This window comes from Castor canadensis, chromosome 12 (genome assembly GCF_047511655.1).
Source record: "Castor canadensis chromosome 12, mCasCan1.hap1v2, whole genome shotgun sequence".
Lineage (NCBI taxonomy): Eukaryota > Metazoa > Chordata > Mammalia > Rodentia > Castoridae > Castor > Castor canadensis.
The window spans coordinates 75,900,622-75,925,150 of NC_133397.1; the positions used below are offsets into that span (position 1 = coordinate 75,900,622).

The window sequence follows — 24,529 nt, forward strand, 5'->3', positions numbered from 1 at the left end:
TGGAGACACCTGCCTCTGATCCAGACCAGGGGCTGGTGGGCAGAGGGGGCTGCTTGGCCTCTCTACCTGACTGGATCAGTTTGGAGTTAGTCACACCTCTCAACAGGGTTACCTGCCCTTCTCTGAGGTCCAAAGAGGAGACAAAATGAAAGAGTCGAGCCACCTGATAAAGGATAAAAGGGGGACAAAAAAAAAAAAAATCCATGGGCACCAGGCCAATAACAAGAAGTTGAGGGAGTCCTCACCTCTTCCTCCACTCTCTCACTCACTTGCTCACTCATGTATTTATTTCTTCACTCACTCACAACAAATATTTGATGGAATGCTCACAAAGCTCTGTGAAGCCCTGCAGAGGAGCAAAGGTGAGTATGATGTGCCTCCTGCTTCCAAGGAGCTCACAGTCTAGCTGGGACATGGAGACAGAAATGCAAACAAGGCCACACATGGCAAAGACGACAAAACACGCAGCGATTCATGATTGGAGAGGAGGGGGAGACAAACAGGATGACACACTTCACTGTTGGCACAACATTCCAGGAGGACTCACACAAGAACTCAAGCATGTGTGAGGTGAGGACTGCATCATCAGGATGAAAGGGGGAAGTTATTGCAAGTAGGTGAATGCTGTGGATCACGGGATGAGAGCAGAAAACCCAAGGTGCATCTGGGAAGCTGTGAGTGAACCCCTCTGGGAGAAGAAGTTTTGGTGCAGGTAACTGGAGCTAAGACTAAAAAAGCAGCTTCAGCTGCCTAAATTGCATCTTTGGCGATAAACCAAGCACTCTACTAAGGTTTTGGAGTAGTAAGCAATGTGAAGAAAGTAGGATGTTAGAATGAGAACATTCTAGAAACACTGAGAACTGGCCCCCCAATATCTTTCTCCCTTTTTTTCTCCCCAGTTTGCAGCTGGGCACATGGACTTCTGGAGTAACAACTGTGCTTCCTGACCTATCTGGGAATGCCTCTAACAAGAGAGAGGGGCAGGCAAATCAAACATTAACCGGCGGGGAGAGGGGGAAGGCAGGCCTGGGGCTTCTGGTTTGGAGTAGGCTGGATGTGAGTTACCATGGAAGCTGCTGAGGGGGTGAGGAGCAGGAGCGGAGTGGTGAGGTGAGTTAGAGCTGTGCTGAATGGTGACAGTGCACAGGTGAGTCCCACCCCAACCAGGTCAGTTTGGTCATCTGTGTCAGGCAACACCCAGGAGATGGGATTTCAGGGTCACTGGGACAGACCGTCCATACACAGAAGCTGTGGAAGTCAAAACAGTCATCTCAGCTGGACTCTCTGCTTTGCCCTTGCTTTGTCCTTTGCAGCAAAGGCCCTGAGGGGTGACTGACATAGTGACAGAGCTCTCTTTCTGGGAGTCGGAAGAAGGGGGTGCAGGAGAGGCCCTGCTAGAATGGGATAATGAGGAGGGAGAAAAGAGTGAAGCGGGGAGGGGATCCACAAAGCAAATTTGACAAGTTGCTAGTGAAAAGTGGAGCTATAGTCACACATGTGCAAACATGCCATGTGATCACATAATAGAAGTTAAATAAACTATGTCTCACGGTAGCACAAATTTGTGATCTAAACTCTTACTCTGCCTTTAAATGTTGCCCCAACCTTGCCTCAAGGTTAAGAGGGAGTCTGCCTTGGCAGCATGTGGTTTTTGGTATGTTAGTGAACCGGTGAACTCCTACAGGTGTTTGATACAAAATGGTCAGAAAGTAGGGAGAAACCATAAAGTACCAGGGGGTGTGTCTGACTCTGAAATCCTCAGTGGCAGCTGGTCACTTGGGAGGCTGGGTGTGTGTGGGGGGGTGGTCTGCGTAGGACCTTGGGGCTGGTGATATAATCCAAGCAGAAAGTGCCCAGGAAGTATCTGCCCAGGGTGTGTGTGTATGTGCGGTGTACTTAGGGAGAGGCAAGAAACACTGGATTAGGAATTAGAGACCCCCCACTCTAATGCTAGCTCAGCAATTAACAGCTGTATGACCTTGGGAGAGTCACCCAATCTCAGAGCTCAGCTCTCTATGAAGTTCCTGCACACAGCAAGGTAGTTAAGGGTCTTGCTCCAGCAACTGACCTTTGACCTTCCTTCTCTACTGGCGGTGCTCACCTGTTGTAAGCTGCCCCTCAAGGACCCACACACCTCAGGGCTAAAGAGGAGGAAGGAGCAACTCCATGGAAAGTCAGGCCAGAATCATGAGGAACCAGAGGCCCAGGCTGGGAGAGTGGTTTGCCCAGAAAGACAGGGCATGTGACAGGTGGGTGGGACAATAGTGGAAAACTCAGCCTCCTTTCTGAAAAGTCTGCCTTATAAATAACTTCCCAGACCTAGGACCTGATTTGTGGTTTTATTCTATTTAACAGCCTCAGAGAGCAAACCACACAGAAGCTGGAGAAACAGGTGACCTTTATCAGCATTTATTATGAGCTTGGCCTTCGGTGGAGTTTTTGTGCATGTTGTCTAGGAACGGTTTTGTGGCAGAGTCTACCACCATTTTCGGTGAAAGCTGAGGTTCACAGGTGTACCATGGGCAGGAGTGGATCTGGGACTTTCCAACCTGGCCTGCCCATCTCCCAAGCCCACACGTTGGATATACTTGATGCTTAAGCATTGCTCTTCTTACTGTGGCAAATGAAAACATGTACAAGTCTTTCATTCCGTTAACTCAGCGAGCCCCTACTAGGGATGCAGATAAGACTCAAACATAAATTACTGCCACAGAGTGCCATCAGAGGACCAGGCAATGAGCGACCAGTTCTACCTGGGATCAGAGAAAGTGGCATTTGACCTTGAAGGGTGGGGAGGATTTCACAGAGGTAAAAAATAAAGACAGATGAAGGACCAACAAGAAGCAAGGTAGAGGCAGGAAAGAGAAAATTCTAGAAATAGTATGCAGAGTTGCTATTTCTAGAACAGTAAGAAAGTAGTGCTGGGGGTACAGTAGCAGAAAATGTGGAAAGGTAAGAGAGACTTGACTAGAAGTCTTGGGTTGGGATGGGACTGCACAGGCCTCAAACAGAAAGGGAGAAGGAAAATCAACCATTTGTGTAGACACTGTGAGTCCAAGGGAAGGTCAGGGAAGAAGACCCAGAAGAAGGAAGGAGAGTTGTTGAATGGTCAGGACTTGAAAAGTAAGTGGTATGAAGCATCAAAGGTGACTGCATCAGAAAGGTGGGACACAGAGGAGGGGCAGATTTGGAATTAGGGGAGTGTTGACTAAAGGTACCAAGGAGGAGATACTCAGCAGAGAATCAGAAATGCCAGACTTAAGCTCCAGGCAGAGAAGCTGACAGGGGAACAAGGTATGTCAGGAGATTGTTGAAGGTGAGGGGAAAATGAGATGGTGCTAGGAGGGAGAGGAGAGTGAGGTGGGGACCCAGAGAAGTTCATCCAACGCTGAAATCCAACCACCAGCAAGATGGGGCCCTGTCCCCACAGCCAAGGGACCACTCTTGCAATTCCCATCTAATCTCAAACTATCCCCTCAGATACAGTTTCAACCAGGTGGTTCTCTGAGATCCAGCCAGCAGTCTGACAGGTTTGAACCCATGATGCATCAGACTATCTCAGCCCTGCAGGAAAGCATGGAACTGAGGGCTAAATAACATCTGACCGACAACCCCTGTGAATCCCTGGTCCTGCCGCTTTGTCTGACTGGGTCTTTTGTTTGTTTGAATTCACATAACCCTCTACCAAGCAAAGTGAAATGAGACAACATTCCAGGTAGAAACATTGGGAGAAAGGGAATCCAGGACAGGGGCACTGAATGACAAAGCCAAGAACTGTCAGTTCACACTGGTAAAGTCTTACTGGATTCTGCTTAGAGCTGTTGGGAAAAGTGAAGCTCCAGGGCCGGGGGTGTAGCTTATGTGGTAGAGCACTTGCCTAGCATGCCCAAGGCCCTGGGTTCAATCCCCAGTCTTGGAGGGGGTTGAGGGGAAAGGGTAATGGGTTTTAAGTGATTCTTTGGGAGACTAGAGGGCAAGGAGAACACTTCCAAACCTTTTCAGCAAGTTGTCCATAACCATTGAGATAAGCCTGGTGTTTAAAACTGGTTGATGCAGTGAATTCTAAATATTATATTGTCCCACAGTCCTGGGATGAAACAAGCCAATACAGCAGCCAGGAAGTGTTCCTCTGAGGGGTGAAGGGACACATAAGGACTTCTGGGAGTCTTCAGCCCATAGATTCAGCAGACATGAGGGACAGAAGCCAGAAAATGGATACAAAGGGAGGAGATAGATAGCCCTCTTTTCCTCCTTGTAAGTACTTCCCAAGCATGGCTATATAGGGCAGTTTTATGAGGGGAAAAAAAATCAATGCCTACCCTCTGATTAACTGCAAACAAGTAGTTTGTTTTGTTTTATTTTTTTCTAAAACAAACAAAAAAAGGCAAGGCAACTGACCCCAGTCAGAAGCCCCAAATCACTGCACTTATGCACTTCTTAGAATGAGTTTCTGATTCTAAAAATAAAGGTTTGTTTTTTGTTTTTTAGTACTGAGGATTGAGCCCAGGGCCCCGAGCACACTCGGCAAGCACTGTACTACTTGAGCCATGATCCCATCTAAGAAGCTAACAAGCTAACAACCCACTAGGGAAATATGGAATTCTTGGTGAAACCACGTGTGGAGGAAGACCCCCCGATTCACAGGCAGAATGCAGGTTTTATTGAGGGTGGTCAAGAAGTGACTTTACTAACTAGTGCAGGGGAACAAAACCAACATTCTTTTTAAAATTATGGTACCAGTCAAAAGCAAGGTCGCTTTACCAGTCTGGGAATGAACAGGTGGAAGAGACCTGGTACAGGGTTTGAGTTTTAAGGGGAGCAAGGTGGCCTAGAGACCCCAAGGTTTTAAATTTTTGTTTAGTTACTTCTTTCTCAGCTCTCCCTCTCATGTGAATGCATTTTTCTGAACAAATGAATTTTGAGAGCATTATTAAGAGAGAGAGAGAGAGAGAGAGAGAAAAAGAGAAAGATTAATTTTCAATTCAGTGTTAAAAAGACCTGGTGTTCAGTTTTCCCTCTGGGTTAGAATCAAAGGCTAGAAAACAGAAAATATGTAGGAGCCAAGCAACCAGGGATACTTAGAAGGTACATCACTTCCTTGGGACAGGGATGGAGACCTTAGGGTAAAGGTGGGAGTGAGTGGGACAAAGGCAAATTGTCCTGGGGAGTAATTTCACATGTCTAATTTTTTTGTTTTAATTTTTCCAGTTCTAAGATACAATATTAGCATTAATAAGAATTTACATTTGTGGAATGATGTGGTTTACAGTTTTTTCATACTTTATGATGATGCAAAAAAAATCCCTACAATTATTTTATTAGGGAACTGGCTCAAGGTTCAATATTATTTTTAAAAAAGTATTAACTATTAGTGTGGTCAAAAGATCTTTCATTCTTCCATGTGAGCTCCCTAGTATCCTCCTGGGAGCCATCAAGGGGTGGACAAAAGAGCAGAAAGGGAGGAAGCACTGATTCCTGGAGGAAGAGCCTGTAGCCCTGCCATAGTGTAGTCACGTGCCATATAGTGTTTCCATCCACATTTATGTTGAGATATGTCATCTGGCCTAGAGGTGTAGTAGGCTGTACCATCCGGGTTTGCATAAGTAGACACTGAAATCACCTAACAATGAATTTCTCAGGACTTACTTCCATTGTTAAGTGTCATGTGAATGTAGTTCTCAATTGGCATTAAGTTTTGGGGAAAAACTCTCTCTCTCTGCTCTCCTCTCATTCTCAAAGTTAATGGTCTAAGGAGCTGAATCTGCAGCCCAGAATAGGTACAGAAATCAACTGACTTAACCTAATCACCTGTGCTCTTGGTGCTGTATGGGGCCTCAGGCAGTGACCTGTACAGAGCGGGCTGTTTATAAAAATCACCTGGAGTACTTGTTAAAAACAGAGGTTCATGGGCCTACTGCCTGAGATTCTGATTCAGTACATCTGAGATTCTTATTAAAAATAAAAAAAAAAAAATCTTCCCATGTAGTAGGGCATGAAAGCCAGATTTGGACCGCTGGTGAGTTATCTTCTGACCCAGCCTGGTGCTATCCACTGTTGCTATGGAAACCACTGATACACATTCCAGTCTGACTGGACTTTTGGATTTTACTACTTTTTTTTTTTAAAGTGCACATCTGTTTCAAAAATAGAGGGCATAATTTTTGAAAGACATGTGTTTCCCCTCTCCAGATATTTATATTTAGGAAGAAAAAGCAAAGCTCCCATAAAGCAGGATAATTTCCCCAACAAAATTCTCCAACCAAATTCAACACAAAGAAGATGTCCCTCGATACTTTAGTTGAACTAAATGAACAGTTATTTCCTGAGGCAAGTTTCGGGACAGAGCTTCCTTTAGGTTTTAGCTCTTATAAGGTGCCTGGCTGGAGAACTCTTGGGCCCATTGGGCTTCCCGGGTGGTCAGGGGGCAGGCGGTGATTGGGCTCCTGAAGTCCTAGCTGAAAGCAGACCTGGAAAAGGATAACCCTGTCCCATTCGTGCAGCTGAGTAGCCAGGTGACCTGTATTGAGTTACTCTGACAGATATACCACGTTTAGGCTCTCTGGCTGAACTGGGAAAGAGCAATACTGTCTTCCTGTAGCCTTCAGGGGCAGAGAAACTGGGTAGAGACAGGCTTTCTATAGCTTTGTGTTGCAAGGCTGCCCGGATGAATTTAGAATTTATTATCTGTTCTCTTCTCTCAGCTTACCAATAAGAACATAAGATGGCTGCATCATAAGTGGGAGGCTCTTGTGATTTCCTGCTGTTTGTAAACCCTGCTAGATCTCCTCAGGATACCAAGTGAAGTTTCCTTTCCAGAGATACTCCCTGGGCTCCATCACTATGGCAGCATCTATTACACCAAGGCGAGTATTGCTATATGAAACCACAGACACTTCCCCACAGTTCTGTGGGACAGAAGGAGCTGGTCTTTGACAAGGACCTTTGAACTTTTTGTTCCTTTTGGTTCTCTTCCCCTCTCTCCCATCCTCCGACTGTAGCACTCCTTGACTTCAGGCAAAGGGTGCTTTTGAAATGATCATTCTGTCCTGTGCACCGAGTCCTCCAAGATCTCTTGGAGAAAGCTCCCAATGTGTTTCTCCCTGGTTCAGGACACAAGAAACCCTCCTGGGTGCCCTGACCCAGTGGGCTCTCAGCATGCTCCATCCTGCCATCCACTCAAAGCCCATGGAGGACCAAGATTGGTGTCAACTGTCCTCTCAAACCCTTCCACATCAAACCCCAATCCCACCAAAAAAGAAACTATGTGTTCAAACCCTTCCACAGCTCTACCACTTCTGTCCCCAAACCATGGCACCACCATCCAGGACTTATAACCTCCCTTTGCTAATAGAACTCACCTCCCAACCATTGTGTCTTCCCAAATACCAGTGTAACTGCCTACTGTAGACCTCTACCCCACGACTAGATTCCAGGGAAGAGGCTGTCACCAGGGAACACTAGGGCCATGTGCTGAATTTAAGAGGAAATGATTGACCAATTTAATTGTTCAGGTCTGAGGACATAAATGAGGAATTGACACAATGACAGGGTGTGATGTGAGAAGGAGCTAGGACAGAACAGCGGTCTTTTTAAAAAGGCTGGGTGGAAAAGAAAAGTAATGATTTTATCACTATAGTCTATAAGATGGTTTTATTTCAAACTTCCTTTCTCCATTTCATTTACTACTGCTCTTCATTTGAACAACTCAGCTCACTCTGGGACCCAGATCTCTTCTCATGAAGCTGCTAAGCCACACGAGGATGAAGTCTACCTGCTCACTCACATGGTCTCTCTATCTATTTCAAGTTTAGGTGGCTCTCCCAACACACCCTGGGAAACTGCAGAGGCATCTCTCTGTCTCTCCCCTTCCCTCTCTACTTCTCAGGCCTCAGCTCCAGACAGGTTAGCCTGGGCCCCACATAGAGCTTCCTGGACTCTGGGGACCACTTGATATGTGTATACATGTGAGTATGTGTGAAAGAGGGGGAGTAAGATTCACCACTTTTTCCATCAGTTTTTCAAAGGGAACCCTAAAAAGATGAGGAACCACTGATTGGTCCTTAGCTAATCCTGGGTGAGCTGCACGGCTGTCAGGCAGGGAGGACCGGGGGGACTGTGGTGGTTGGGGCCTGGCACAGTACCTTGGAGGCAGCCATCACGGCCGCAGTGGCTGCCACGTTCAAGCCTCGCTTCCCGAAGTGTACAAGGGCATCATAACTTCGATCTTTTGCTTGAACCAGGCAATCATCAATTTCCTGTCAAAGGAAGGGTGGAGGCACACGCTGAGATGGCATGTTCAAATGCAACTGTGTTCTTTCCCCTGTCCTGAGTGCTAGTTCTGAAACATCATGGACACCTGGAGTACATGTGGATAGACAGAAGAGATACTGCAAATGGGAAGTTTGCAAAAAACAGCAATTGACTGACCAGGAAGGCCTGGGATTGTCTCTAAAGCCCCTTGGACAACCCTGCCACTCTATGCACAGCCACTCCATAAGACACCAAAAGAACCAGGGCGAGACGATGCTAATGACTGAGAACGTTAAAGCTCTGCTCTGTGGCTTGGCACACTTGGCCTCTTTCTTTGCATTTGCCTTTTCTGCTGCTTTTTCTTTTTGAGATAGCATCTCACTATGTAGCTCATGCCTTGAACTCAGATCCGCCTACCTCCAACTCCCAAGGGTTGAGGTGTTTACCACCAGGCCCAGTTCCATAGTTGGCCTCTCTACACAATTTTGTCTTCTAGAAAATGAAGACATAGTAACTACTTTGCAGTGTGTGGTGAGGATTAACTGAGGTAATTCCAGCAGAGCATCTCACACAATGGTTGGTTTCAGTCAGTGAAAGACATTGTCACCTTCCTTGTCTTCAAGAGGTGGGGCCCTTACAGTTCTAAAACTTTGTTATTCTACACTTAGGTAAATCTATAACCATATATTGCCACGTGTATATATTGATGGGAGGGACTGGATGCAGAAAGAAATGGATCATTTTACAGATCATGAAATAAAAAAATTAAAATCATCTGGTGTCGTAAACAAGGTAAAAGTAAGGTAGAAAACAGGACTGAAGTCTCCTTCTGAGACTATAGCCAAGTAAAATCTTGGTTTAGTTCAAATTTGGATGAACTTTGGTTTATCCTGCTTGTTTAATTTCTTTTTTAGGTTATTTTGCAGTTATCATTGCTTTAAGGAAATGTCTAGGGGCTGGCAGAATGGTAGAGTGCCTATGTAGGAAGCGTGAAGCCCTGAGTTCAAACCCCAGGGCCACATAAAAAAACCAAAACAAACAAACAGGTAAATGTCTATTGTGTAGCCACAGTAGCTGATTTCAGAGCTCAGTTAGACAATTTCAGAGCTCAGTGTGACAATATCCCATCGATATACACACAGGGTAATATATGGTTATAGACTTACATAAGTGTAGAATAACAAAATTTTAGAACTGTAAGTGCCCCACCTCTCGAAGACAAGGAAAGTGAGAATGTCAAAACTAATTGAAACCAACCATTGTGTGAGATGTTCTGCTTGTTCAAAGTTCATCTTATTAGTACTAGTTCCCTTGCTTTGAGGTATACAGGAGGGATCAGCATCCCTCATCCCAGCCTTGCTGGATTCAGTGTTCATAGCCTCCCCAGGAAATCACAGCAGCTGTGACCGGACTGACTCTGGAAGTGATTCCTGGCAGCTCCCTTCAATGGCAATGACACTGACAACTTCAGAGGAGGCCCAGTATTTGGGGAAATGGAGGAAGACTAGGACTTGACAACCAGGTCAATACGGAGATCCATTCCTCTACCTCCAAGTTTCTAAGACAGGAAGAGCTGGGGTCCTAGCTCCTAAAGGGATTTTCAGACATGTTTACAGCAGCCTGTTCATCCAACTGCTATGTTCCCCAAAGCCTTCCCCTAGAGGAAGTCCTATGCATTCAACTTTCAGAAAGTAGAAATAGCTGGGTGCCAATGGCTCATGCCTGTAATCCTAGCACTTGGGAGGCTGAGATCAGGAGGATCAAGGTTTGAGGACAACCCGGGTAAATAGTTCATGAGACCCCCCATCTCCAAATTAACCAGAGAAAAATGGGCTGGAGGTGTGGTTCAAGTGGTAGAGCACCTGCTTTACAAGCACAAAGCCCAGAGTTTAAACCCCAGTCCTCCACCCCCACATACACACACACACACAAAAACCCTGTGGAAATTAATATACCAATAAGGAGCTACCTTACAGGGCTCCTATTTTACTTCAAAGATTTCTACTACACCATCAGGTTAGAAAATAATATAAATAAAGAATTATTCAATGCTGGACTCTTTTGACTCAATAATCCCACTTTGGGAAAGAAAGAACTAAACTCCATATATGGTGGTGTTCACAGTATTGTCTATGATAGGAAAAGATAATCTAAAATATATAGCGGTAGGGAAATAGTTCCGTCATCATGGATCATTATGAATATGAAATGTGGGTTATATGCAAAGATGTTTAAGATGACAGAATACAATGAGTTTATGTTAAGTTTTTTGTTTATTTTTGAGATGGGGTCTCACTGTGTTTCCCAGGCTGACTTTGAACTTCTAGACTCAATGGGTCCTATTTCCATAGCTTCCCAAGTAGCTGAGACTGCAGGTGTGTACCACTGTGCTGGCCTATGTTAATTTTTAAACTATTTTCAAAATGAATCTGCAAAAAATTGTAAATAGTATATGCAAAAGTTATATCTGTAAGAGGATAGGGGCTAAGCTTGATAAAAGGAAGGAAGTTCAGTTTGGGGAGTTGAATTCTGAGTAAATTTTTTGTTTTTTATTTATGGAAATGTTTTACAACTCATAATGATAAATAACATCATTTTTCGTGGTGGTACTGGACTTGAACTCAGGGCCTCATGCTTACTAAGCAGGTACTCTACCTCTCCAGGCCAATGACAAATAATATCTTCTACAGAATTTCACCACCTTTTAAAACTTGTCCAAAATACACTTAAAAAAGACATTATTTTCATAAATTTCATTAGCGATATCACTACTGCTGTAATTAAAATGCTCCTGAAGTTGGGGCACGGCGGCTCAGGCCTGCAATCCTAGTCGTTCAGGAGGCAGAGATCAGGAGGATCAGGGTTCAAAGCCAGCACAGCAAATAGTTCTCCAGACCCTATCTTGAAAAAAATCCATGACAAAAAAAGGCTGACAGAGTGGCTCAAGTGGTAGAGCACTGGCCTAGCAAAGTGTGAGGCTCTGAGTTCAAACCCCAGTGCTGCAAAAAAACTATTTAATTAAATGCTACTGAAATTGGGAGTGCAGTTCAGTGGTAGACTGCTTGCCTAATATACATGAGGCCCTGCGTTTGGTTCCCAGCCAAAAAAAAAAATTGCACTGATTTTTATATGTTGACTTTGTATCCTGAAACTTTACCAAATTCATTTCTCACGTCTAAAAATCTTTTGGTAGTGTTCTACAGCTCAGTAGAACAGTGACCACAGTTTACAATAACTTTTACATGTTTTATGAACAGAAGAGAAGAACTTGGAGGTTCTAACTTGTTGATAGGAGATAGAAGTGTTAACTACCCTGATTTCATCAGCACACATCATACACATATATTACATTGTACCTCATAGGTATGTACACGTAATTAGGTATTAATCAAAAACTCAAGAAGCAGGAGGATGTGGCGAGATATATGCCTAAAATCCCCACTACTCACAGATGTGAGAATTGAGGACTCAGGCCAACCTGGGCAAAAAGCACAAGACCCTATCTGAAAAATAAGTAAAAAGGGCTGGGGGTGTGGCTCAAGTGACAGAGTGCCTGCATAGCAAGTGCAACGCCGTGAATTTAAACCCCAGTATCACCAAAGAAAAAAACTCTAAAAATACAAAAAATTTGTGTAAGGAGATAGAAATGCCAGCAACTTTGACCATTACAAATTAAATGCGTGTGTTAAATTATCATCTTGCACCCCATAGAGATGTACAATTTTTTTTTAAAACACAGTAATTTATTTATTTATTTATTTGTTTGTTTGTTTATTTTGGGCAGTACTGGGGTTTGAACTCTGGGCCTTGCTCTTGCTGGATAAGCACTCTATCATTTGAGCCACACCTCCAGCCCAGATATGTACAATTTGATAAAAATAAAAAAATTTTAAAAGAAAGGGTTACAATAACTTTTTTTTTTTTTGGTATTATTGGAGTTTGCTACAAAACCCCAGGGCCTCATGCTTGTAAGGCAGGCACTGTACCACTTGAGCCACTCCACCAGCCACTTTTTTTCTGGTTATTTTTGGAGATGGAGTCTCTCAAACTGTTTTGGCCTGGACTGGCCTGGAACATCTCAGCCTCCCACTCAGGATGACAATCTCACACCACAATACAGCTATTGGTTAAGATAGGGTCTTGTGAACTTTTGGCTCTGGCTGGCCTCAAACCATTATCCTCCCGATCTCATCCTCCCAAGTAGCTAGGATTACATACTTGAGCCACCAGTGCCCACCTCACAGTAACAATTTTTTAAAATAGATTAGAGGGAATGACTGGGGTAAATAAGAACCAAGTGAAGGATCCTATGTAATGAAATCTACCTTTTTTATTTACCAATTTTTATCTTTCACTTGCTGGAAGCAAGATAAATTACCTTTTCTTTTGAAGACAGTGTGGGATGTACAAACTTCCTGTACAAGAGGCTGGATCCTTTTGTGTAGGGAGACAGCAGCCAGGCCACAAATGCTATTTTTAGTTCATAATAAAATGGAAACCTGGAGAGATAAGAACAATCATGTTCCGTTAGGTTCTCACAGCACAACCCTAAGCCGGGCTGGATGAGCCCATGGGTTAGCAGGGACACTTGTCCAGGATTCCCCATCCTCCTCCTACTATGGAAAGCACACATGCACGCACAGCACAACAAGGCCTCTCTCTGGAGGCCGGTCCCTGTTTTCTTCTTTGGCCCAAGTAAACCAGGAACACAGGTCACTCTAGCAACCACCCTGGGGTCCTGCCTGGCAGCAGCTAGCACTTCTGTGAGGCTATACTCATTGAGATTGGTGTGTAGCTCCAGCTGCAGCCCATAGGCTCAGAGGACCAGGCCTGAGACAATGCACTCAGTCATTCACCCTTCAGTCATGGCCAGGAAGGTATATACACCAGGGGAATCACAGCAGGGTGGAGCTTACTGTTTCCATCCAGAATGAGAATTAAAGCTTCTCCCTGCCCCCCCCCTTTTGGTGGGACTGGGGTTTGAACTCAGAACTTCATACTTGCAAAGCTGGCAGTCTACCTCCTGAGCCACACCTCTAGTCCATTTTGCTCTGATTATTTTGGAGATGGGGTCTTGTGGACTATTTGCCCAGACTGGCCTTGAATCTCAATCCTCCTGATCTCAGCCTCCCAACTAGCTAGGATTACAGGTGTGAGCCACCAGCACCCAGTAAGTCTCCCTTCTTGACTCCAACAGAGGCAGGGACAGGAGCCCAACTCTTGACAACTGGAGAATACTACTGACCCCACTCAAGTTGATGGCAGGCAAACAGATATTGATCTTTTTGGTGTCAAAAGAAAGGAGAGCTTGGGGTGCAAGCAACACAGTTTTGGAGTTTGAGGTCCTGCATACCCTTGAGCCCATTCGTTTGTTCCACCAACACTTCCACGCATCTGCCGTGCCAGGCACTAGGGAGACAAGAGTGAGCAAAGAAGACCTGATCCCTGCCTTTTTGGAGCTTCCAGAAGCGCAAAGACTCTGGGATCCTTGAAACTAGAAGTCCAGTCAGAGAAACAGAGACTGATAAAGTATCACAAATAACAGAATAGCAACCTGAGACGTGCTGTAGTGGGTTTCTGCTAGTCTATATAATATCTTTGACTATATTAAAAACATATTAGCCCCTGCAACTGGATGCAGTTCTATGGGCACATGGCTGGGCAGGTAGAGCTTGGTCTGGATTTTAACTCCATTCACCAACTCAGCCAGATAGCTGGTACTGTGGACAACCCCATGCAACCAGAGTTCACAGTCTGAGGTATATTAACAGGATTTTTTTATGTACCATATTCTAGTGGTTTGACATATGGGTCCTTGCTAGATTTGGACAAACTGCCCATGTCAGGGTGAGCTAACTCCTAAAGACAGCAAAGATATCACTTGCAAACACACCTTCCATAGGTAAGCAACCAATCTGGAGCCCATATTCTAGTCATTGACTCTACCACTGGGACCTCACGCTCCAGATCACATCCACTTGCCCCAGTAGCACTAGGACCAGTTACCAGACAGCCGTGATCAGCCCTATATCCCAGAACCCTTTCAAATTATTTGAACTAGCCAACCCTGAGCCTGCCTACCCCGCCTCACTGATTCCTTCCTGTGCAAATTACAAAGACTCGACCCCGTTTGTTCCCTCTGCCTCCTGATCTATGCTGGTGCTTCCTGGTGTGGCCCTGCCTGGTGTAGAGAGCTGTGCTTACTGTTTCCAGGAATCTAGGAGTATAACAAATTTCTTCCTTTGTGACAGTCTTTTCCAGACCTTCATGTCTAACCACAGCTGTTTAAAACAAATCCCAGGTATCTTAAAACATGATGCTATGAGAGAAGGTCAGCTGTGCCAGTCTGGAGGATCAGAAAATAAATTCTTCCCAGGCATCCTCCCTAGATAAGGGAGCTGATTTTTTGGGGGGAGGGGGGGCAGGGAAGTACTGGGGTTTGAACTCAGGGCTTTGTGCTTGCTAGGCAGGTACTCTACCACTTGAGCCATGCTTCCAGCCTGAAAGTGTTTTAAAAAGCAATTTCTAACAAGCACTCTCAGGGCTGTTTAACACTCAACAGACATTCCACACCCCCCACCAAATGACAGCTCTACCTACTCATTTTTTCCACATCCAGGTCTTGGGCCCCTCTGCTTTCTGCTTCCACAGGATCCTCCTGAATGTTCCCTCAGCAGTTGCGGGGTGGAGGGAGAACACTTTCATGGCAAGACTGTTTAATGTTTCACAGCCAGAAAAGAGCAGGGCTGAAAGAACAGGAGCACGGTTCTCCCACAGTGGAACACTCTGGTGATTAATAATGAAGGAACTTTTGTTTTGAAAACAAGTATTTGCCAGCCCTGAGGGGAAAGCAAATGAATCTGGCCAGCTCAGGCACCAGCACAAGATACACAGACAATCCCAAGGGCAACTGTCGCACTGCAGCTCTTTTACTTATTACGTAAAAGACAGATTTTTAAAAAATAGGTCATGCTTGCACATAGTTAAAAAATTCTAAAAGCACGGAAGAGTATACAACAAAGAGTCTCCTTCCTACCTCGACCTCCAGTTCTTTTTCTAAAAGCAAAAGTATGATCCGTTTCTGGTGCATCCCTCCAAAAGTAGACTGGGGCTAGGCATATGCCATCATGTAGGTACCCATGACCCCTGAAACTGCCCTTCATAGACACAGTAGCATCCTATACACCCTCTCTACACTTGCTCTTCCCTAACACACACAGAATCAACAGTATACTTTGGGGACTGTCTCATGCCAGCACAGGGAGAGCTGCCTCAGTCTTCTTAATGGCTACATACGGATACACGAGCCTCTCACAGGCCCCATGAATGGATATTCACGAAGTGACCATCTTTGGCTGCTACCAGCAAGCTCTAAGTGAGCCTCCTTGTGTATACTTCTTTACATACACACGAAGCTACATCTGTATCATAAATGTCCAGGAGCGGAATTCCTGTGTGTACTTTTATACACAGATGTGGCACCTCTGTGCAAATATGAGTAAGAGTCCCTGATCCCCTGTAGCCACCCCTCACAGTGTCTAGCCAACTATAAGAGCCTCTGCCACAGAGAACAAGCTTAGGGCAGGGGATGTGTTTGCATGTTATATCCTGAGTGGTCCTTCTGGACTACCCTGGCCCCTTTATTGTCTGGCCAGCCTGCTTTGGATCATCCTTTGGGTTTTCCTGCCTATCCCATCCATGCTAACTCAGCCATTCCTGTCTCTCAATCTTCTGGGTTCATTTCCCAGAGCTTATGTTGTCAGATCAACAGAGCATCTCCAATGCCAGTGACAAATTCAGGTAGCAGACTGTGTTTGGAGCAGCCAGTTGGCCTGCCCATTGGGCAGGTAGCTTTAGATTGTCTGAGAGCGTGCTTGCTCTGTGTTCTGTTTACTCTGGTGATGGAGCTTCCTTTGAAGGCATCTGGGGCAAAGGAAATCAACTGGTTATAGGAGAATCACAACAGAATGAGTTTGTTCCTTGGGCAGTAAGTATCCAGAGCATTAAAAAAAACACAAAAAACAAAGGAAGTCATCATAATCTGCTAATTCCCAGCTTTCCCAGAACTTTGGTTAAAAGTATTCTCCTTTTGAGATAGATAGGGACTAAGGGCAGATGTACTTCTGGGGCTTTAACTCATAACCTGCTACCCATGAAAAGGCAGCTGAGCATAGTGACGCATATCTATAATCCCAGCACTTGTGAGCAACAGGCAGGAAGATCATGAGTTCAAGGCTAGCCTGGGCTAAAAACCCTGTCTCAAAATATATTTTAATTAGTTAAAAATAAAAGGCATGGTGCATTGTCTTGTCCATCTCCTTACTCCCCCAAGCAATCTGATGGTCCTTAAAACCCAGGTACACTAATAAAGTCAGGATGCCTTTGCCATAACCTTTCCAAAAACAAACTAGATGAGAAGTGAGACTCCTGAGGATCCCACAAACAAAACCGGGCCTTCTAAACCTAGAACTCATTAAAAGCAAAAATGTGTGTTCTCTTAGCAGCTACAGGGGCCATCCTTATCACAAGGCCAGGATGTTTAAGCAGGATGGGAGGAACAACAGCTCCTGGATAAGCTGACCTCTGACTCCTCAAGGCCAGGATGTTTACAAGGAGAAAACATCTTTTGAGACCATGGCCACGGCTACTGAAAAATTAACAGACCCTGACCCACCTCTATAAACCCCACACAAGAGTAAAAACCTTGCCTTATCCTTTGCTTGGGGACCCTGATTTCTCTCCTCAGTGCTGCTCCCATTTCCCCAGCTCCCAACTTCCACATCCTTCTCTGCCCAATTAAACTTGGCCTATAAAGTTCACACTTTTATGTCTTAGTGTCATTTTTACTGCTGCTGACACAGAAGTTCCTGCACATCTGGTATCACTTTCGAGGGCTTTCCTTTTTTGGGGGTTGGGGGGGCAGTTCTGGAGTTTGAACTCTGGCCCTCGTGCTTCCTAGGCACGTGTTCTGCCACTTGAGTCATACCTCCAGCCCCTTTTGAATGTTTCATTGGTAGCAAAACCAGAATCTAAAGATTTCACCCTATCATTAGCAATCACTACATTTTCTATTTCTTTCCTCCAGCTTTTTTCCTACCCCACTAGTCTGCTAAGATACCTGTGTATTGACTCATTTATTGTTTCTTTCATTCATTCAAGGAAATCCTATGGAAACGCTACAAGTTGAAAAGCATGTGCAGAGCAGGATGGGAAACCACACTTAGGTTAGACAGGTCCTTGCCCTTAAGGGTTTTCATTAGTGGGAAAGCTGAGACAGATAAGCAATGCAACAGTGGAAGACAAGGGCTTTAACTCTACCTGGATTTCCTTTGATTGCTCGCCAAATCCATCCCAGGCTTTGGCTTTTTCTTTTCTCTCTCTCTCTCTTTTTTTTTTTTTTTTTGTCGGAGTTGAGTTCGAACTCAGGGCTTCACATTTGTAAAGCAGGTGCTCTACCTCTTGAGTCCATTTTGGTCTGGTTATTTTGGAGATAGGATCCCTTGAACTATTTGCCCAGGCTGGCCTCAAACCATGATCCTCCTGATCTCAGTTCTCAAGTAGCTAGGATTACAGGTGTGAACAACCAGTGCCCAGCAGTTTCTCTTATTATTTATCTGGGATTACTTCTATCTTAATATTTGCTAAATAAACCTCTCAGGAGTCTTTGTAGGATATCCTCTGGTGGGTGAGGGCCCACTGCCCTGCGCAGAGTCAATGAAGAAACAGCCTTCAGACTTGGTGGATCCTAAGTTTTATAGACTGGAGGAAGTCAAATTTCTGCCGATTGTAAGGATGGAATATGCTGGTTACATGAGAGGTCTCCCTGGACAGCCAGTTTGCTTCGCAGTATGGTATAAAAGATTCTGGGAGCTGCTATTGAGGTCTCACACCTCAGCATAAATGGGAAGCCTCCCTACGCCTCCAGTGTGGAGTGTGAAAAGAGATGTCTTGGATGGGAGGAAAAGCTGTACATCTTAGCTAGGAAAGGAAAGGAGGAAACGAAGGAGGAAGGAGAGGGGAAGGACATACATGCACTATAGGAGGAAAAAAGAGTGTTACCCCTCAACCACAAAGAAAACAAGAGAAGCAAGGACCACCTATTTCAACGCAGAGAAAAAGATGAGGTGGAGGAAGAGATATGATGTACTCAAGCACCTGCACCTCACCGGGGTTGAACATGTCTGGGGTGCTGTTTCTCCCACAGGCTGCAGGGAGCTGCTGCTCTGACTGAGTGCCCGGTGCCTGCACAGAACCAACACACAGCGGCTTCTGTAAACACTTGTGGTAGGAGTTTTCTCTTGGACCGTCCCCCTGGAAAGTTCTTCTCCACCCCTTCCTCCATCCTAGATATGAGTGAGCAGGACCCTGGTGGCTCTGTTTATGCCAAGTGATTTCTAGATCACAGCTAACTACTAAGTACTATGAAAGAAGTACTGAGTAGTAAGTACTAAGAAATCTCTAGCTCACCGTAGAGTGAAATTTGGAGCTGGGAGGCCCACAGCAAAATAATGCTGATGGGGGTGGCAGTGGACAGAAGCAGAATCACTAAGCTTCATTGTGAGGGCCCCCGAGGTTCCCTGGTTCTTCCCCTTCTAGAATTGAGTTTTTCAGCTGTCCTTTCCATTCTGTGGGTTATACCAACCATCACCCAACAAAGTTCTATTGTTTTGTTTTCTTTTCATCAGGGATTGAACCCAGGGCCTCATATATGCTAGGTAAGCACTTTACCAGTTGAGATATGCTTAAGTTAGTCAGAGAGCGACTCTGTTGATGTTAGAATGGATCCAGGAGCCCCAATAACCCATGGTTCATGGGCCGAATCCAGCCTGTCACCTATTTTATAAATAAAATTTTATTAGAACACGGTCATGCCATTCACTTATATATTGATTGTTTTCATGCTACAATGGTTGAGTAAAGTAGCTGCAATAAAGCATATGGCCCTCAAAGCTCAAAACATTTACTATCTCACCCTGTACGGAAAAACCGTGCTAACGTCTGGCTTAAAGCCTGTTTCCCCACCTAAAGGCCCCAGAGCTCTCTAACTAAAGTGAGTGCGGAAGGGAGAAGGTAATCCTGCAGCTTCTGGAGCTTCTGGAATCATCTGTACCAGATCCACCTCCACAAATTGTGAAAACTCACCATCCTATCTACTCTATGACCACTTTATTTTGTCTTTGTTTTTTGTTTTGTTTTATTTTTTTTCTATGACCACTTTCACTGCTATTTCCATCAAGGAAGAGTGTGTTAAAAAGTTAACCATGAAGAGGGACTGTCCTAGGGGAGGACAGTGAAGGGTGAAGAGTGAGGGGCTGAAGCAGGCAGGGAAGGGCCCTTGACAGCTTCTTCCCCACAGAAACAGAGTTTGATCTCCAGGAAAAGGGCAAGGAACCCTCATTTCCCAACTGTGAACTCCTAGACACTTGAAGCTAAGAGAACCAAAGGTGGGAGCAGGTGAGGTCTCAGGTGATGGGTTAGAAGGGGAGTGGCACCCACCCACACCTGTGTAGCTCCAAATGTACCAGCTTCTGAAGAGCCTCTGTCACAGTCAGAATTTTGTCCATGACCTTCTCCGCTTGGTGTTACTCCCACGAACGTGTTACCTTATGTGGCAAAAGGACTTGCACATGTAAGGAAGGCTGCTAACCTGCTGTCTTTAAAATAGGGAAATTAGACCAGGTCACTGGAGTGAACCGAATCTAATCACATGAGGTCTTAAAGCGAAAGCAGCAATGTGTCTCCTGACAGACGCAGAAGACAGAGATGCAAAGCATGAGGATTCGACGTGCTGCGGTTACCTTGAAGATGAAGGGGGTGACACACATCAAGAAAATGGAAACCACAGTCCTACAAGCCCCAGAAACTGAACTTGCTAACAACTTGCTAACAACTTGCCAATGCGCTTGAAGGGGAACTTTCACCAAAACCTCCCCATGGAGTCTGGCTGGCCTGCACCTTGACTTTGGCCTGTGAGGTTCTGAGTGAAGGAAACTGTGGAACAGAAACTTTGTGTTCTTTTAAAGGGCTAAATTTATGGCAATTTGTTATGGCAATGAAAGAAAGCTAGTATGCCTCCCCAAATAAAAATCAAATCAACTCTAAAAATAGTTGCTGACCACTTACTTGGTATAAAACTCCAACCGTGTGTGAACCAGGGCATATTCCAGCTACCAGGGAGGAACACAGCCATCTTAGACAGGAGTTCCATCCGGCAAGATGCAGCAAGGCTGACATGGCAATACCCTTGGGAAAGAGCTCCTGTGTCTAACGCCATTGTCCCTGATGTTATGAGAAGGATATGGCGGGCAGCAGGAAGCTACCCAGCACCAGACAGAGGGTGCATGAAGGAGGGAAGGCTGGATGACTTGAGGTGCCGGCCACTCTATTTAACAGACTACACAGTCTTGACTGGACTGGGCCGATTACCCTCATCTCCAGAAGTCAGATAGGATGCTTCCTTAGGCAGCTCTCACACAACGGACTGACTCCTTATTGCCAGCCTCTGGGAACTGGGGGAGATAGGGAAATCCCAGCAGAGTTCTGTCTCCATTCAAGGAGGCCCAGCCCGTCTGGAGTCTGCTGTGCGGTGTGGGCAGTGCAAGACAGCAGGACACGAGCATATTGAATCAGGAGATCCAGAATTCCTGCCCTATGGCTTGAGGCCACCATGACTGAGACAGCTGTTTCTCTCCATAGAGATAAAAGTCAGGCTCATGTTGAGAGAATTAAGGCCATTGACCCAAAAGGAGATTCAGAGAAGTGCTGTTCAGACCTGTTCCTTTGCCTAGGACATCCCAGAGGGGACGTTCACGCTGATCCTTTTTGGGTAAGAACTTTTTCTTCTCCAAAATGGAAATATCTTTATTGTTTTCTCTGATATTTGTAACATGATTGTTACATTCATGTAACACAGCAAATACAAAACTAACCCCATGATCCTAAGTTGTAGAAACAACTCTGGCTAAGTGTATTTTCCACAGGATTGTTAGTACACATTCACATGGGCTCAAACTCACACACTTTAAACATGAGCAGGATACTATATATTATTCACAGCCTCTTCCACCCAAGAAGAAACAATGTATTAATACAAAGACCTCCCTCAACATTTTTAATTGCTTCATTGCTAGAAATAGTTGTACTGTTATAAGAGAAAAAATGTGAACCAACTGAAATGCTCATTAAAAGGACATAAGTGGGCACCATCTCTTGGAGCCCCTCCCAGCTCTGGGGGCTCCACTCTTTGCTAATTTTCTATCTCAAGAAACTCTCCCACTTTACTCACTCTCATTATCCATGATTTTCATTCTTTGAAATTGTGAGACAAAGACCCCAGGCTCAAGACAGACCACGTTGGGAATATATTTGGTGCATTGGCCAGGAATTCAGGATTTCATCAAAGGGTAAAAAAATAACTGGATGTCTCCTGGGCTTGGTCCTGGAAACCCATCACCTATATTTCCTGCCAACTAAATTTCCCTTGTCACCTTTTAAGTTTAAAATAAAAATGGGGGCTGGTAGAGTGGTTTAAGTGGTAGAGTATCTGCCTAGCAAGTGTGAGCCCTGAGTTCAAACTCCAGTATAACACACACACACACACACACACACACACACACACACACACACACACACAAATCAAAATTATAATGGGAGCCTCAAATAAAGACCTCCATCTACTAGGGACTTTAGATAGGCCTCTGTAAGAAGGTCCTGACTGCTGTCCCCTACTGATGCCCCTTTCTAGCTCAAAGCAGCCAAAGAGTGGTTATCACCCCTTTTCCCAAAAGGTAGTTAAGGTTACTTCTTCAGAGGTGGTAATGAGACAGAAAGGCCCCTGGAAACCTTCATTATGACTGCTCTGTGACCTTAAAGAGTGCAAAGAAGGAAAAGCAGGATGGACCAGAATAAGGACAGTATGAGGATTAGGGCACAACCAATCAGAATGTTACAGGCACAGCCACCCAGAGTGCTGTTTCTACACACCTAATTAGCATAGAAACTGAGCAAGGCCCTGGAGAAAATGGATAAAAAACCCCTCAGACCTTGTTACTTCTCTACCACCCTGTCTTGAGACCCCTCCCAGGTCTATTCTTTGCTATATTTTCATCTCAATAAACTCTCCCACTTTACTCATACACACACACACACACACACACACACACACACACACACACACACACACACACACAAGGACATCAGTGGCCTGCAGATATAGCTCAGTGGTACAGTGCTTGCCTAGCATGTGCAAAGCCCTGGATTCAATCCCCACTACCTCAAGAAAACAAAACAAAATGAAAAAAGCAACAAGCCTAGCAAGCATGAGACCCTGAGTTCAAACCCCAGTACCCCACCCCTGCAAAAAAAAAAAAAAAACAGACCAGGCAAAAAGTTAGCAAGACTTCCACCTCAACAAATAAGCTGGACGTGGTGGCAGATGCCTGTGCAGGAGGTATAGGTCAGCCCTGGGCAAAAATTCAAAAACCTATCTGTAATATACCTAAGCAAAAAAGGCTGAAGGTACGGCTCAAGTGGTAGAGAGCCTGCCTAGCAAACACAAGGCCCTGAGTTCAAACCTCAGCACCGACCCCCCAAAAAAGACTCTTAAAAAAGGAAAATGTATATGAGTATGTGTACAAACACAAAAAATTTTTTTCAGAGTAGCAAAAAGTAAAGTTTATTCGAATAGAAAGGCATGCTGATGGAGTAGCTCAAGTGGTAAGAGTGCCTGCCTAGCAAGTATAAGAACCTGAGTTCAAACTCCAGTGCAACCAAAATAATAATAACTAATAATAACAATAATAAAAATAGAGCCAGGTGCTGGTGGCTCACGCCTGTAATCCTAGTTACTAAGGAGGCAGAGATCAGGAGGATCATGGTTCAAAGCCAGCCCAGGCAAATAGTTCAAGAAACCCTATCTTGAAAATACTCATCACAAAAAAAGGTTGGTGGAGTGGCTCAAGGTGTAAGCACTGAGTTCAAACCCCAGTACTGCAAAATATATATAATAATAATAATGATAGGCTAGAAAGGCACTGTCAGAAGTGAAAGTGGGACATTTGGAAAAACAAGATGAGACACAATTGTGAGTCATGATTATGGTGAGAGTACATGGTGTGGGAAGGAAATTTGGTTTTTTATTTCATGACTTTGTGTACTATTTCTTTCTGTTTTTTTTTTTTTTTTTGCCATTGGATGCTTCTTCACCACTAATTGAGGAGCTGTGTCTGTCTCATCTACTCCTATATCCCCAGTGCCTTGAACATACCTGCTCTTACAAACTTAACCAATATTTACTTGAACCACTTTTAGAGACCAATTTGTTAAATGGGCTCCAATTAATAGCCCTGCCCCCTGCCTCTCTGACCTGAGCAAGGTTTGGGGCTTCAGCCCTTTCCCCCCTCTCCCTTGGTACTAGGTAAGATCACCCTTTGTAATGTCCCAATTCTTAGAGCACTTACCAGCAAAGGAAGATGTCTGTGAATGTCTCTGCTGTGGTGAAAAGTGCAAATATAATCCAGTACATCATCCATTTGACCTGTTGAAAGAGGAAGCAGAGCTGGTAGAAAAGGTCAAGGGTAACTGGCTGCCCACTATAGGAAGAGCCTCAGGCTGTGGGTACTGAGGCAGGTCTAGGCAGGGCCACCCGCATTCTAACTCCCTCTCCTTACCATTCCCCAACTCCTGTCCAGTTCAACTCCACATTTGGGTCTGGAAGCAAACAGGCTATTCCAAAACTGACAAATTATATTCTTTAGACCCTGGGGACCCTCAGTAATCCTCAGGTGAGCCAGGGCGACCTGCAGACCAGGAGTGATCAGGATTCAGCCATTTCATTTTACAGGACTAACATCTGGTGAATAAATGTCACAGGCCTACACAGACCACTCTGGGACAGACCTTCACCAGGGCAGACCCTGAGTGGAAGGGTAATAATCTTCAGAATCCTTGCTTATAGAAACTAGATCTTTCTTTAAATCTCTTCCATATGATCCTCCCTTTTCCATTTCCACTGCCTCTTCCCTCTAATTATGGCTTTTGTACCCTTCTCTTAAGCTACTAAAAATTCTCCCAACTGCTTTCCAATCCACCCGAAAGTCACTCCATTCTAATCTCCCCAAACTAGGACTCTTCAAACTTTTCCCCATCTAAAATCTTTCAGTCTGTAAAATAAAGTCCAAACTCCTTCGTCTCCTCCTTCTGCTTCTAGTAATGGTGGAATAGCATGTATTGATCGGGCCCTACTTCTAGTAATGATTAGTTCTTAATAGAATTTTTCAAA

General features: G+C 44.8%; 1 protein-coding gene and 1 long non-coding RNA gene across 8 annotated transcripts in view; one reads left to right on the forward strand and one right to left on the reverse strand.

The window, feature by feature from the left end:
* Positions 1-24,529, reverse strand: part of Reep1 (receptor accessory protein 1) — a 115,664-nt gene that overhangs the window by 24,301 nt on the left and 66,834 nt on the right. For all 5 annotated transcript variants that reach the window (XM_074050139.1, XM_074050140.1, XM_074050141.1 and 2 more), the window contains exons 3-5: positions 23,709-23,785; positions 12,629-12,749; positions 8,142-8,255 (exon numbers count right to left, since the gene is read on the reverse strand). In XM_074050139.1, the coding sequence (XP_073906240.1) occupies positions 8,142-8,255; positions 12,629-12,749; positions 23,709-23,776 (303 nt within the window). In that variant the 5' untranslated portion in view covers positions 23,777-23,785. The remainder of the gene's footprint in view (positions 1-8,141; positions 8,256-12,628; positions 12,750-23,708; positions 23,786-24,529) is intronic.
* LOC141414857 (uncharacterized) lies at positions 1,027-17,064 on the forward strand. 3 transcript variants are annotated; one of them, XR_012439784.1, is made up of 4 exons: positions 1,027-1,110; positions 2,356-2,392; positions 6,702-6,863; positions 16,752-17,064. It is a non-coding gene; the product is annotated as an uncharacterized lncRNA (long non-coding RNA). The 3 variants fall into 3 exon arrangements; XR_012439783.1 differs by having other exon boundaries at positions 1,050-1,147; XR_012439785.1 differs by lacking the exon at positions 2,356-2,392 and having other exon boundaries at positions 1,031-1,110.